We start from the raw sequence: 14,950 nt of genomic DNA, 5'->3' as shown, positions 1-14,950 counted from the left end.
CCGGGCCCCTCTGGTAGTGGTTTGTACAGCAGCAAATATCTATTGGTGGACAGAACAAATTGTCTTTAGACAAGGCACAGAAACAGTCTATCAACAGAGTGTTAGAAAATACTTCCTAGTCTTGGGATGCCCCATATATTAGCAAGGCACCCAAGAACCACTTCCATCTATCTATGTGAGAGTAAAGAAAAACACAGGCTGGACCTATTGGCAAGTATACAAAAAACAATTCATTGCAGGGGATTTGCAAGCAGGTGGCCTGCAATCTTCAAAGAAGTGGCCATACACCATAGGACTATAGTGATCTAAAACAAAATACTGTCATTGTCATAGAGTACAAAGACAAAAGGTAGTAGGTAAAACAGCACCTCTAGCCTCTTCAATTGGGTTTCCATGTGAGAGCATACCCTCATCCATCTAAAGGTAGACAACTACATAATGGATGTCTTCACACATAGTGGCATTGTCTAAGGGGGTAAGCACACTTTCCTCAATTATTAAGTGCAGGTGTTCCTAAATTCCTTATCTAGAACACCTCAAAAAATGAAATCACATAATACAGATTATCAGGGACATGTAGACTAATTGTGCGTCAGGTGGACTATACAATACAAAAGCTAATAGCAATGTAGAAACAACAGACAAGAACTAGAGTCCTGGTATTTCTATGATTAGGACACATCTGATCCCACCAAAAATTAAAGCAGCAGGGAAAAAGAACTAAAAACCAAATTAGAATAGGCATTTGAATTTGTCATACTAAATACTCGTGAAAGTATCTCCTATTGAGGTGGACAACTGATCTTACTATAATCTATCACTACCCTAACAGTCAGACTAGAAAACATCAGAGTAGGCCTGAAGAAATTTTGAAAACCAGTTTGGTCATACAAAAGGGAATTACACATATTATAGAGGAACCTGATACATCACTGTAGTCTGGAAATGTAAACCTCTAAATGGTGAAAGAAAAACGAAAAAGAAAATAGGACTAGAACACAGCTAAAATCCCCAAAAACTAGGCACAATGTGACATCAATCAGGGGAGAAGTAGCAAAAGAAAAATCTATAGGAAGGACAAAAAATGACTTGGGTGATAATCAAGTTTGTGACATAATGCCAAGAGCATGGGTGATACAAAAAAGTCAAAAATAGTACACATATTATAACTCTACCGCTGGCCACTACACCATCTACGGTAATCTCAGCTAGTGATCCCATTCCTTCCTTTCTCGGGGAAAATGAAACCTGGTTTCCTTTTAAGACAGAACATCATTTAACTAATACTATATAGAAATTAGGTCACCTTGCATAAGAGTCACAGATCTATAATTGCTTCCTTAGGTCCAATCAAGGAAATATAAATGTGAGGCTGCCTTTTCCTTAAGGGAAAAGAGCAGTAACGTGAGTAAAGGTGACACACTTTGCTGTATATATTATAACCACATAGGCATGCACTTGGTGAAGTGCTGTCTGTTCTTGCTCACAATATAACAATATCATATATCATAATTTAGTATCAGCAAGTTTTACCACTTAACAAGTTTTAACCACTGTTGCTCAAAGGATATACATAGTCATGTCATCCCTTCACAACACAGCAAAACTTACAAAAGCACCAACATGGATCACAAACATACATAATATAGGACATGTCATGCCAAGCCATCAGATATACTTTGCTGTATACCTAAGCACAGAAAAAACACAATAGCATACAACACCATTTCATGCACTTTCTGCACAATAAACACTCCAATAACATAAAAAAAACATTCGGGCCCATTTTAATTTTGTCAGACTTATACCTAAATAACACCTTCTTTTAATCCATCCTCACCCTTTTGACAGCAGATCAAGCAGTCAGTGAAGATCAGCTGTCAAATATAACTTACTGTGTCGCGTCAGACACACAGGAAAAGCAGGGAAAATTCATGGAAGAAATGCAAAAAACATGAAAATGCACAGATAATTCATTTAAAAGAAGTCATAAAAACACATCTTTGTTTCATCATACAACCAATACTTCACATATCACGCAAAATCTCAAGTAGAACCACCCAGTTTTTGTAAATGTACAAAATCTCTTAAGCAAAAACTCTTTTACAGCCTCTGCGTGTCCCTTACACCAACCCCCCAGTTTAGGCCCTGCTGTTTATAAAAAGCCGTGTCAGGAATGCACTCTTCAAATGTCGACGTGAATGGCTCCTTTGCGTGACGCTTTTCCAAGCAATCATTTCACCATTTGTTGTCACATACTCCTAAGCCCCCACCACACTGACGTAAAGGTCAAAATCTGGCTGGAGCACCAAGCTTTCTTGCAAACCTCTCTGGGACCCTCACTGGGAAACTGACAAAGACAATAAGTCTCTGCAAGTCTGTGCAATAATCAACCCTATTTAAAAAAAGACATTTTAAATATATTACTTCTTTTAGAGAACTACAATTTATTTATTCTCAGAGCATTAACACATTTACTGTGAATAATTCATGGAACATAACAACACACCATACCAGCTTCAGAAGAAATGTGTGTCACTGTGCTATGCAATGCTACACATTTTATCAACCTTAAATGAATGAATGGCTCAGTAGGCCCCGCTGAAGTCAAAACCTTCAACCCTGATATTAAACACAAACCTCTGCGCTGGGCACATGAACTCACTAAGCTATGAAAAAGCAAACGTGCACATTTGTATTATACTTGAATGTATGCATTCACTGAAGCCTAAGGCATTATAAAACTAGTTTAAATGGCAAGAAAGCCTTTTAAAATGGTCTATTTAACACAATATCGACTTTGCAATTTGAGGCACTTAGAAATAAATAACCTATAATTGTGTTACATATTAATCATCCTCAAAATGTTCTTTAGAGATTGCAGAAATCGGACTTAGACATATCTCATGTAAATCTTTAAAAAAAAATGACTTCTTACGCCTGCGCCAAGTGAAGGTCCCATACATAAATGTCCTCATTATGCAGTACTGCACAAATTAAATTATAATGCTAGGAGGTCACAGTATGAGTATTAAGCTTTATGAATATCAAAAAACGATTTTAAAAAGCACTTATTTTTTCAAAAATATTTTTTTTTATGTCATAATTAAAAAATTACTCTCCATATTTCGTTTTTGTAATAATCCTATATCTTAAAACCAAGCTGCATCCCTATTATAAATCTGCCCCTTGCTTATCTTTTTAGAGCAGTCATTCGCCTAAGCATATAATCTCAATTTTAAATACACGTCAACTTCGCGCCACTTTTGTTTGAAAAGGACAATGATTTTAGCAACAGAGCCATAAATGCTAAAAGAGAAGGGAAATCGCAATTAAAATGTCTGTCTGTGATACAAATAATTAACCTTATTTTTGTAAACCTTGCTTTCAAAATAACACTCTGAAATGCAAAGTTGCACGTTTAACTAAGGAAGAAATCCTGGCTAAATAAACATGGCCTGCGAAAACAACAGCTGTGTCCTTGACGGCAGGCCCTACCCAGTGTTGAGTTTCCTGGTGGCAGCCTTACTAAAACCAGACATTCCAAGCTTTGAAATGCGTGTGCAAGAATACACATTTCGAGTTCAGAAAAATTCACTCCAGCTAAACTGTTTTGTCCGTTAACATCTAATGCGATGTATAGGAGTAAACATGTTATGAGAGTGTCGTCTACAAAAACACACCATTTCATTTTTCTGCTGTAGGCCTTTAATATTCCTAGTGAATAAGAATTTTAAGTTTATCCCTTAAACATTTAACAATTGTACATGTGCGCTATTCCTTACCCTATAACTTTAAGGAGAAACATATAGTTATGTTTAGCACATCACATAGGTCATTCCTGAATTTCTATCGAATTTTTCCCTAATATTAATTAATCTAACATTATGTTTAACAGACTGAAAACATCAAAAATAACCACAAAAATGCATTTGAGCTCAGTACAGACATAAACAGAAAGGGGTAAAACACAAAAGACACACAATACAGCGCGCTTTAGCCATGTTTCGTAAATAGCGACGACGCAATGTACAAGCAAAAGTTACATGAATGGAAAAAACCCACAAACCAGCTAGACATTTAAACACACCTTTTAAACCATGGGTCAACACTAAAGCCAGAAACAAAAGACAGCCCGCAGACTGCATCCAAACCACCTATGTAAATTCCAGTTGTAAGTCATATTTACAAGGAGAAACCCTATTCTCAACAGTATTCTAAAAACTGAAGTAGAAATACTCTCAATTCACTAATTCAGGCTGGCAGAACACCAAAAACCGCTCTGCATATCTTCATACATAAAATTGCACAGAACAAAGGATCCTCATGTGTATTATGGGCATATTTAAATTCCCTGGGGAAAAATTTCACCAAGGAAGAAATATGTTTTCATACCTAAAACCTATTTTAAGTTTTCCCTCTAGGGGAAGCCGGCTAATTCAATTCATATCTCACTATGGTACCTCTCATAAAACTACACATTTTACATGTGAGTTTGGAACAGGCATGCAAACAAACATAATGCAAAATATGCATTATCATAATCTAAAATGGCACTTAATCATTGCGCCGCTCATAACCATAAATGGAGAAACATCTCCACATTACCTGCCTACATGTGTTGCAACGCATATATCACATAATCCATATCATAAATATGATCGATCATCCATACATATCCATATCCATATCCATATCCATAAGCCACAGCAAGCGTATCCTAAAACTGCCTTGCGAGTCACTGGCTACCATAAGCTCACAGTAATTACCATACAATGGTTCTTACCAAGCACGAGCGTCCAGGTTCTATCTGCCAAGTTTTGAATGACCTAACAGTCTTTTCTTTTAAAATATTCACGCCAGAAATGTTCTCAGTCAGGGGTGCCATCATGTGGAGGATCAAAAATCAGTAAGATCAGAAGTAGACTGGGCTACAGAGACTAAGAACCCCCAGAATTGGTACCTCCTTTAGTAGAATCCTGCCTTGTCTTCCTCAGTAAATGTCTGTCTCCTGACCAAAAATCGCTCCTGCAGATAGTCACCGCTCTGATGAGCCCCAAGTTGGCGCGCCAAATGAGGGAAATCAAAAATCCCATCTCAGGGGTTTGCACTAACACCTGATCCTTTAAAGCAGCATGAAAAAGTTGGCACAGAATCTGTAATCAAGAGAAACATATTTATTAAATTACAACAAGTGAGGCCATGTCACACAGAAGCCGCAGCACTCTGTATGAGATGGTCTGAGGACTGAAGGCCACAGTATCTCTTATATACCCTCACAGGGGCTAAAAAAGGGCAGTACAAGTGCACATAAGAAGAGTTACACACATAGATGGTCATACAGAAAATGCACAGTCGACAAGTAGGAGGAGCTAACAGTTTTGCCAATGCTAGCAAGCACATCCTGACAGTTACAGAATATTAGCAGCTGCAAGCACAACTGAGCATGTGCAAAGTAGGAGGAAGAGGCTAAATATACCGAGCAGAGAACAGCAAGATAGGACTGAGTACATGGTGAGCACATGGCCATCTAAAATGGCTGCCAAATACAAAATGGATTCCATAAAAAGACAAGATAGTTTCTAAATACAGGATGTCTTCTGCTAATGCTTAATCTAATCGCTGCTAAATTACGACAGGGGGTGAGGGGGGTGTGGGCCGCCCCAGGTGTCATAGCTGAGGGGGTGACAAAATGGCAAAAGAATTGTGTTTTAAACACATATTTTTGCCATTTTGTCAAGCTCCACTTTTTTCTTTTGCCATTTTGGCAAGCTTATGCCTCGTTGCGTGGCGTAAGGGCGACACAATTCCCTGATAAATATGCCCTGTAATGTGCCTGATGTTCTTGTGTGAGGGAATCATAGCTGAGGTACACCCCTCAGACATGCACAATCCAGACATCCAAGTATAGAGTGCTTAATTTTATTTTGAAAGAATACTCTGTAGCTGGGTCATGCCTCAGCCCCCTTCCCCTCCACCTGTCATCAGGAGCCTGGAGAGGAGGCAGAGAGAGCTGACCTGTGCACCAGCAGTGTTCATGGAAACGTGTGTTTTTATCTATCTATCTATCTATCTATCTATCTATCTATCTATCTATCTATCTATCTATCTATCTATTTGGGGGAATTTTTAAAGTGCAACAGCTACTCATTGAGTGTTCAGGCGCTGGCTAAAAAACTGGTCCCGATTAAAAAGCGAGCCCAAAGAGGCAAGTTTTAAGAAGACGCTGGTAAGCCTGAATATGCTTTGCGGCACGGAGCTGCTGTGGAAGTGTTCCAATCCCTGGCAGCCAGGTAGGAATAGGAGCTTCTGCCCCACTTTTTCCTTCTAAATTGAGAAATCATCACCACAAGGAACAAGAGGAACGGAGTGATTTTGATGGTTGGCAAGTGGTAATTCTATTAGACAGGACCTGAGGGCCTGAATGATAGTATGCTCTGTGTGTCAGGACTAATGCTTTAAACCTAACCCGTTCCCAGGGCCAGACTGGCCGTTTGCGGGCACCGGGCAATCCCCCGGTGCGCTGCAAGGGTGGGGGCCGGTTCTGGGCCCCTGGGGGCCGATTTTGTTACAGGGTTGTTTATGCAGCATAGCTGCAAAATCGGCTCTTTAACAACATCGGCCGAAAACCAGCCCCGGAACAAAGCTCGGTTGCACCCCCAATCTCCCCCTGGTGGACCGGCCGAGCACTTTGCCGGGGCCGGTTTTGGTTCCCAGTCCGACCCTGCTCGTTCCTTAATGGGAAATCAGTGTAGTTCTTTCAGGTACGGTTGGATGTGGGATCTCCTACAAAAGAAACCATGTTGAGGCGTTCTGAACCAGCTGTAGTCTCTTCAGGAGATAGACCGGTAAACCCCAATAAAGTGAATTAGCATAATCTAGCCGTGAAGTGATCAGGGCCTGAATCACTGTTTGCTGCTTAGGTAGAGAGAGAAGAAAATGTAAAAAAAATAGGATTTTTATTCTTTAGGAGTATGAAACAGGAGCCTACTACACTGGCCACCAGGGGAGCGGAGGTGGCATAGTTATCAAATTTCACCTACAGATTGTGAGCCACCATGGCAGGGGCCGGTGGAAGAATGACACCATTGGGCCATATGTCATTGTCCCAGCTGGAAGGTGGAATCCCCAAGAGCAAGATTTCAGTTTTGCTGGTATTGCATTGTAGGTTGCTGGTGCGCATCCATTAAAATACTGCTGAAATGCAATCCTTAAAATTGTCAGCGCATTAGGGGCTTTATTATCTAGGGTGAGGAGAAATTTTTGTCATCGCTATACAAAACTATTTATATGTCGTAAGATTCTACAGGGGTCACCAGTGGGGTCATGTAGACATTGAATAGTGTGGGACTCAAATCAGACCCTTGGGATACCCCAAAACAAAGAGGTTTAGTTTCAGAGGTAAATGGAACCATCCATACAGATTGATGTCTGCCTACCAGGAAACAGAGGAATCAGGCCAAGGCGGGGTCAAAGATACTTATGCCACCGAGACTCTGTAGAAGTATAGGGTGTGAGACAGTGTTAAAAACTGCAGCTAGATCAAGAAGAATCAGGGCCACCTGCTTACCCTGATCCACTGCTAGCTTAATGATGTCTGCAACCTCCAGCAAAGTAGTGTTGACGCTGAAGCCAGGCCAAAAGCCCAACTGGGAGGGGTATAGCAATTTGTTCTGTTCTAAAAAACAGAGTTGCCGGTTAATAATATTTTCTAATATCTTGGCAAAGGCCAGCAACAAAGAGATTGGTCTGGAGTTGGAAGGTTTAATATTTCAGCTGATGGCTTTTTAGGAGGGGAATTAATTTGGCCTGTTTTCAACAGCTAGGGACTGTGGCTGTCAGTATGAACAGGTTTAAAAGTCCATTTTGGGGGGTGGGGGGGTTGATTGCGGCACTTTTGGAGACAAGCCATGAATACTGGTAAACTGAAAAATGCACAGGGGCCTCATAGGAAGTTGGGGGGTTTCGGCTAACACCCCTCATAAAAAGTCACTGCTGGTGTTATGTCAATATAGAAATTTAGAAATATATATTCAAAAATTCAGAAAACAATATCTATCACATTTATAAACATTGGTAGTGTTAATTATTTTGTCTACCTTTTACAAGCCAATAGGTGCAGTAGGTCAATTTTTCTTGCTTAAACTAGGGCAGGCTCAAGACTGATTTGCATATGGCTGGGTCCAAACTGGAATGGTATGGTGAGCAAAAAAACGATGGATTTGGGCCCAGATCTCAGTACTAGGGTGAATGTATGATATTGTTCTGCATTCTGTCCATCAATTGTTCTTTTTGAATTTTCACTAGGGCACATATTGACCCCTTGCTACACCTCTGTTGACCAGAATGTGAATACACTTAATGCTGGGTTAAGGATAATGATGTGTTCTGATCTGTGCCGGGTTCCAGAAGATAAATCTGTTCAGGCATGAACGTCCACCCAAAAAATGTGCATGTGCAAAATTCTCATAATTCACAAACAGAAAAAATGTGCACTGCACACCTACCCGTTGTGTTTCATGTAAGCAAATTATGCATACGTAATGTGCAAATAGCTGCAGGAATGTGAAAGTATGGAACAGTAAAATCTCTAAGTTTGCATATTGAAAATGGGATCCTCGTACCTTCCCCTGGAAAAGGAGCGCTAATTAGGTTTTTTTTTCAACACAAGAGTATTACAACAATTTCCTGAGGGCCAAACCTTCCCAGGCCAATATGAAGCACAAGCAAGGAAAATCTTATCAAGGTGCCTAGAAATTCAAGGTACATTAACCAAATACTATTTTATTTTCCAAGAAAAAACTGAAGATTTCTGAAAGGTTTTTTAAATTGACATCTCACACGTGCACCTGCGTGCAACTATTTTTTTTTAATTCCCATATTGTGTTTTTTTATAAACATCTTGGAAAATATTATTTTTTTCTCCTGCTGTACGTGAACATGTTTGTGAATCTCCAAACATGCACATTTTTCACATAGTCACAGAAATAATTAGTATATTTTGTGATTGGGGCCACATAATCGTTCTTCACTTTGAAACGCGAAATCTTTATTCGTAGTATAACATATACTCCCATCTGCTGCAAGTCCCCTATCAATAAAACACAGATATATGTTCGCTGTTTCTCCTGTGGAATGGTCAGACGTTATTTAATTTCTCCACATCAAAATGTATCAATTTTCAAAACTTAAAACCTGTCTTTTAGCTTACTGCTCCTCACTCTGTGTAATTCCTTGCATACTCTAGTGTGAGAATGCCCTTGTTAGAGATAGACAGCATTATAGGAATCCAATTTGAGAACCCACCACCACTTGGTGGCATTCTTAAAAAATGAAGTGGAGTATCCGGTAGGGTTGATTGAGCTTAAAAAAGCATTCTTTTTACTCATGCTTCAACCTCTGCATTTTGGATTAGATCTGAATGCTCAGATTACTAACTGGTAATCTTCATTACTCCGACTTTCCTTACTCGTCCCTTTCCTTACTGATGGAGTGATTGTACTCATTCACTCCCATACATCACCCCATGTGGTTATTTTGTATGTAAATCTCCGGTTCGGCACAGGTTCCTCAACCCTCAACAGATTAGCTCGCCTCATCTTCTCCTGGGCAGAGTCCATACTTCTAGATCTGAGAGCCATTTACATTCAGTGGGTCTTGAATCCTCAAGCAGATCACTTAAGCAGAGTTTTTCCATCCTCTCAGAAGTTTGTCCCAAATCCCCAGATATTCAAAAGAATCTATGACAGATTGGGGAGGGGTCAACTTGTGGAACTCTTCGCAACTCCCCTGAACTCCAAGCTGCCTCAGTTCTTCACAAGATTCCAAGTTCAGGGGTCTTTGGGCACCAATGCTCTAACGAGTCCTTGGCCTCCAGGCCTCCTATATGCTATTCCTGCAATATTTTTAATTCCTAGGTTCCTGGTACGCGTTTTCAAGGAGCCAGCAGAAGCAATATTGTTTTTTCCATTTTCGGTCCGCAGAGCTTGGTTCCTTCTTCTGAAGCTCTTGGCTCTAGGCCAATAATGGATCCTTCCGTTGACTCTGTCTCCCCTATCCAACCCTGTTTTTTCAGAATATTAGCCAAATTAAAACTCTTCTTCTGGAGTTTGAGAGGGAGACCTTCTTAGTTAGAGGTATCCCCTAATCTGTTTGCCTTTCTCTACAATCTTTTAGGACGTCTTTCAATAATTAACCTTATGAACACTATGGGGGTTCCTTTAATAGGCGGTGCAGAGCGAAGTCTTTTTCTTCTGTTTCTGCTTCTACTACTGAAATGTTTCCATTACTTCAGACTGAGTTTCACAAAGGCCTATCAGTTGCAACCCTTAAACTTCAGTTGTTTTCTATTAAAACATTTCGGACTCCTTGGTAAAATCTATCTTCATTTGAACAAATGGCTTCTAAGCCCTTCAAAGGCTTTTAGATTTAGATTTTAAGACTGAGGTTCCGTGTTTCTTGTCCTTCATGTGATCTTCCCTTGGTCCTTTCTCACCTACAAAAGTATCCGTATGAACCCTTAAAAGAAGTGTCACTCAAATGCTTCACCTTAAAGCTCTTCTTTGGGGTGGCTATCACCACTGCAAGAAGTGTCTCTGAAATAAATAATCTGCTATGTTGTCATCCATATTTAAGAATATTTGACCACAGAGTGTGTTATGTGCCTGAGTTAGGCCCATGTAACATAGTTGCACATTTCTTACATTGTCTCCTTTTTGCACAAAAACATTACTGCTGTGACCTTTTGCACATATTCATGTGCATCACAATATTGAAATAGTTTCTCTGAAACTGCTTCTGTTTACACAACTGGCGTCGCTTAACATTATCACAATGCCTCGAACACCAGGTACAAGACCTTTACGCATGATGTACAAATGGTGTTCTATCTTCATTCATGGAACGACAGGGCTACCTACATATCCATAACATAGCTAATCTATATGTACATCACAAGGATGCTTTTTATTATAAATAATAAGCATCTCAGAGGATTAGCAGAGGAGGCACTTCAGCTGGCACTGAGGGTCCCTGCATGCTGAGACTTCACCAAGCAGTGGTCTGACATCTCTGTGAGGGGTGTACAGTTTGTGACCAGGACGGGGTCTTACATTCTATACAGACAGGTAATGGTGTTGGATCATCCCTTGGCACGAAAATTGGATCTTCACCTACATATACTCCAGACAAATACAGAGTAGGGTTTGAAAAGTAGGAGTTTGCCTGATTACTATCTTGTATTATATGACTGCATATATACACTGTCTTAGCACTATGGTGGAACTGTAGCTACTATTTACTCTTTTGGTGCTTGTAATCACTTTCATCTGCTTTTGTCTACTGATTATCGCAGCACATTCTATCACATATTCTAATCAATAATATCGTTGGTTCAATAAATATATTGAAATCGTTCCAGTGTGTATTTTCTGTATATTTCTCTGAGAACAAGTATCTGTTACCACGATCCTTGAGGGGTCAGGGTTGGCATGTTCAATGGTTACCAATAATATTTTGCTCCCTGGTAGGGTTGGAGTGAGTGTCTTATGGTGGCATTGTGAGCAAGCTGGTCTCTGGGCCAACATATCCTGCGGGGGTGCCCCTAATCAGTTTAGGCACCTCACACAAAGTTTATGTTGTCCAACAAACATACAGATCGTATGGATTAGTGGTAATGACATGGCACTGCCAACATTGGTTGGGTTCTTATTTAATGGTTTTCCTGAGTAGTTCAGTTGTGCTTTCTCAGAAACTCCTACTCACGTCAAAACCAGAGAAGTCCATGGTGGTAGGGAAATCCAGCTCAGCTGTGTAGGTATACCCTATGTATTGGTTGTAGGATATTCAAGTTTATAGGATAAAACTTCCCACATTGTGCTTACCCTATCTCCATAAATTAATGTATTAATTTCCCCTTTCTTCAAACAATATCGGTAAAAGGAGAAGTTGTTGAAGAAGAAGAAGGAGTACTAAATATAGCAGGAAATTGCAGACATGCAGTAACTATGGAATTATTACAATACAGGCTCTCAGCAACAGGTGGAGAAGTTATCTTCGTGGTTGAGGCACATGAAGCATTGGGAACAGAAGAATTCTATTCCTGGGTTAAATTCCCAGCTGCAGATGCTCGCACACAAATGTTTCATACCTACATTGAAGATGAAACACCAGAGGAATTAGATTCCATTCGTAGACATAGACATTTCTCTCTCTCTGTCACTTGATCCCAAGTTCTTGCCCAAGATCAATTCTGCATTTCACTATTACCAAGAGATTATACTGCCTGCCTTACAAGAGAAAGCCTCTGACTCTGACCTATTATTGCACCTATTAGATGTGGTAAGGCCTCTGAAAATGTACCTGTCCAGATCTTCAGATTTTAGGTAATCTGATTGCCTTTTCTTCACTGTTGATCCTGTCAAGAAGGGTAAAAAGCTGCCTTCCTCTACCATGACCAGATGGGTGAAACAGTAATATTCTCAGCATATATATGGCACAAAGTAGAGAAATACTAGGAGGAGTCAAGGTTTACTCTTCTAGAGGTATGGCAGATTTGTGGGCTGAGTGGTCCGGGTTCCTCCTAGGGACATCTGCAGAACTGCCTTACACTTTCATACACCATTATAGATTGAATATTGTGGAGGGGTCAGAACTATGTTTTGGTTCACAGATCATAAAGGCTTCTATGTCTACTTCATAATCCAGTTCATGTGTGGGATCCCTGTTCTTCTTTTAGAGTGTTTTTCTTAGTTCCCCAAGCTGTTTGATAGTTGGAACTTCCCTGGGGGGTTTCTTTTACTGGGTTCTGATTATAGAGGATTGAATTACAATAAAGTATTTCCTTCTGTGTTTGATGTTGCTGTGTTTTCTTTTTGGGGCTTCTGAAACAGTTTTTTATTTGGCATACCTCTATCAGTAAGGAATGGGACGAGGAATGGAAAAAGAGGAGGTAATGCTCGGATTACTTACCAGTAATCTTCATTGGTAAAGAATGGGCAAAGGAATGAAAGAAGAGAAGTTCATGCTTCATTAAGTGTATTTTATTCAGTCCTGGTTGGAAGTGGTAAAGATGGGTCATTTTCACAGCTGGATTCTTGTCCATACATTTTGGGCATTTTCAGCCTTTTAAACAGCATAGTTTGTTAGTACAAAAACAGATTTTGAAATAAAAGCAACAGGTATTTAAGCTTCAAGAGACAGTCAGTTTGCAGTGTTTGTTATTTACATGCTCCATGTTATTGTCACACATTCTTTCTTTTTCAGGTGCTGTTGGTTTTTGTGATTGTTTGGCAGTTTGACCTCTCCCTCGAGAGTGCATGCAAAACCAGCTCAGACAAGAATGGTAAGTAACACTAACTCACAAAGTTCAGTGTAAATATGGGTGATCATTTAATGCCAAGTGACACATTGCAAGCATGTAACATCATTACCTGGATGTTTCTTTGTAAACACGTCTCAAGAGTTTCTATTTCCTTCAGGAGGACTTACACTTAAGTCAGCACTAAAAGCTACAAAAATATAAAATAATAAAATGTGTGATCAGAGTCAAAAAAGCAATCAAAATGGAGAACTGCTGGAGGATCCCAAGTGGCGACTTAGGTGGGAGTGAGTCCCCTGCTCTACTTGCTGCAGCGCTGGGTGGTAAGTTTATTCACTGCAGCCAAGCCTCCAAAGCAGCAGGAGCTCAGGTCCTTGCATTTGGAATGGGGCATTAGTGGCCCAGTTACCCTCAGTAATAGCAGTAGTCGCAGGAGTGAATCTGGGAGGGGTGACGGTACTCAGGATGGTGGCCGGAGTGGATGGTGTTGGCTGGTGCTCTGTTCTGACAGCAGTGAGGTAGCGAGCTGGTGGTGACCACCTACTGGCTTCTGGTGGCACCGAGCACCATCCGGCAAAACAGTGACATTCCATTTATGGCTTCTGGAATAAGTGTCGGATGAGGGCTGCCCTGATGGGGACCGGGAGCCGGACTGAGGCTGAGGTGGCAATTTGCCCTGAGGGGCAGTAAAGAAGTCCCAGATGGCATGTGAGGTGCATACCCAGTGGCAGGACCAGTAAGGGGGAACAGAGATACAACAGGGGCAAAGGAAGACCTTCCGCACAGTGAAAACAAAAAGTAGTACACAGGGCCAGCGCTGGGTCTGAGAGTTGGAATACCGGGTTGGCCACCAACCAGCTTGTAACCAGCCTGGGAGCAGCGGCGGGAGAACTCGCTGAACAGGTGAGGAGAGGACACTCATTGCCACTGGACTTTTGGGGGTCTGGAGGAGGGCCCTCCTCTAAGCTGTTGAGTACTCACATATGCCTAAGTGCAAGGGAGCATGTAGATAGAGCCGGACAGTTGGGAAAGTGTGGAATACTGAGCCTCAGAAAAAAATCTAAGTGGGAAAAACAGTGAGCTAAGCTGACTGACCCAGACTATCCTCCTCCACAGCCACAGACGCAAAACACAGCCTGCCTGACTCCCATCCAGTGCCCCCTCCTAGGTCCAACAAGATACTGATGCCCTGCTTGGAGTAGCATAATGACATAAGCCAAGGGGAAAACGGAGAAAAACCTCAAAGAAATGTGGTTGAAGCCCCTGCAAGCAAAGGAAGACGTTCACAAGAAGAACAAACCAGGGGTTCCCTAAGAAGCTCCAGCAAACAAAATGTAAGGCACAGAGAACAACAAGGCACCTATCATGCACCATTACCTAGAGATCTCCAACATTGTCTGTAATAAGAGCTGCTTATGATCATCGAAAATCACACCATCTACTAATATCATTAGTGTTGTAATGGTGACCACATCAGACAAGATTATGGGGCATATTTACAGCAGAATGGAGAAGTGTGGCATTTAGCAAACATTGCTAACGCCACACTTCTTCATTCTAAAAACACTGGGATGTGCCGTATTCACAAGAATGTGGCACACCCCTGCATTTCCCTAGCACTGATGCTGAGTT

The 14,950-nt window shown here is 40.9% G+C and overlaps 1 protein-coding gene across 1 annotated transcript in view; it reads left to right on the top strand.

Annotated features, from left to right (window-relative positions):
- LOC144769130 (techylectin-5B-like) overlaps nt 1-14,950 on the top strand; it is a 112,052-nt gene that overhangs the window by 43,458 nt on the left and 53,644 nt on the right. Inside the window, exon 3 of the mRNA XM_078653135.1 lies at nt 13,264-13,342. Coding sequence (XP_078509261.1) covers nt 13,264-13,342 — 79 coding nt within the window. The remainder of the gene's footprint in view (nt 1-13,263; nt 13,343-14,950) is intronic.

This window comes from Lissotriton helveticus, chromosome 7 (genome assembly GCF_964261635.1).
Source record: "Lissotriton helveticus chromosome 7, aLisHel1.1, whole genome shotgun sequence".
NCBI lineage: Eukaryota > Metazoa > Chordata > Amphibia > Caudata > Salamandridae > Lissotriton > Lissotriton helveticus.
This window is presented reverse-complemented; position numbering and strand designations above follow the sequence as displayed.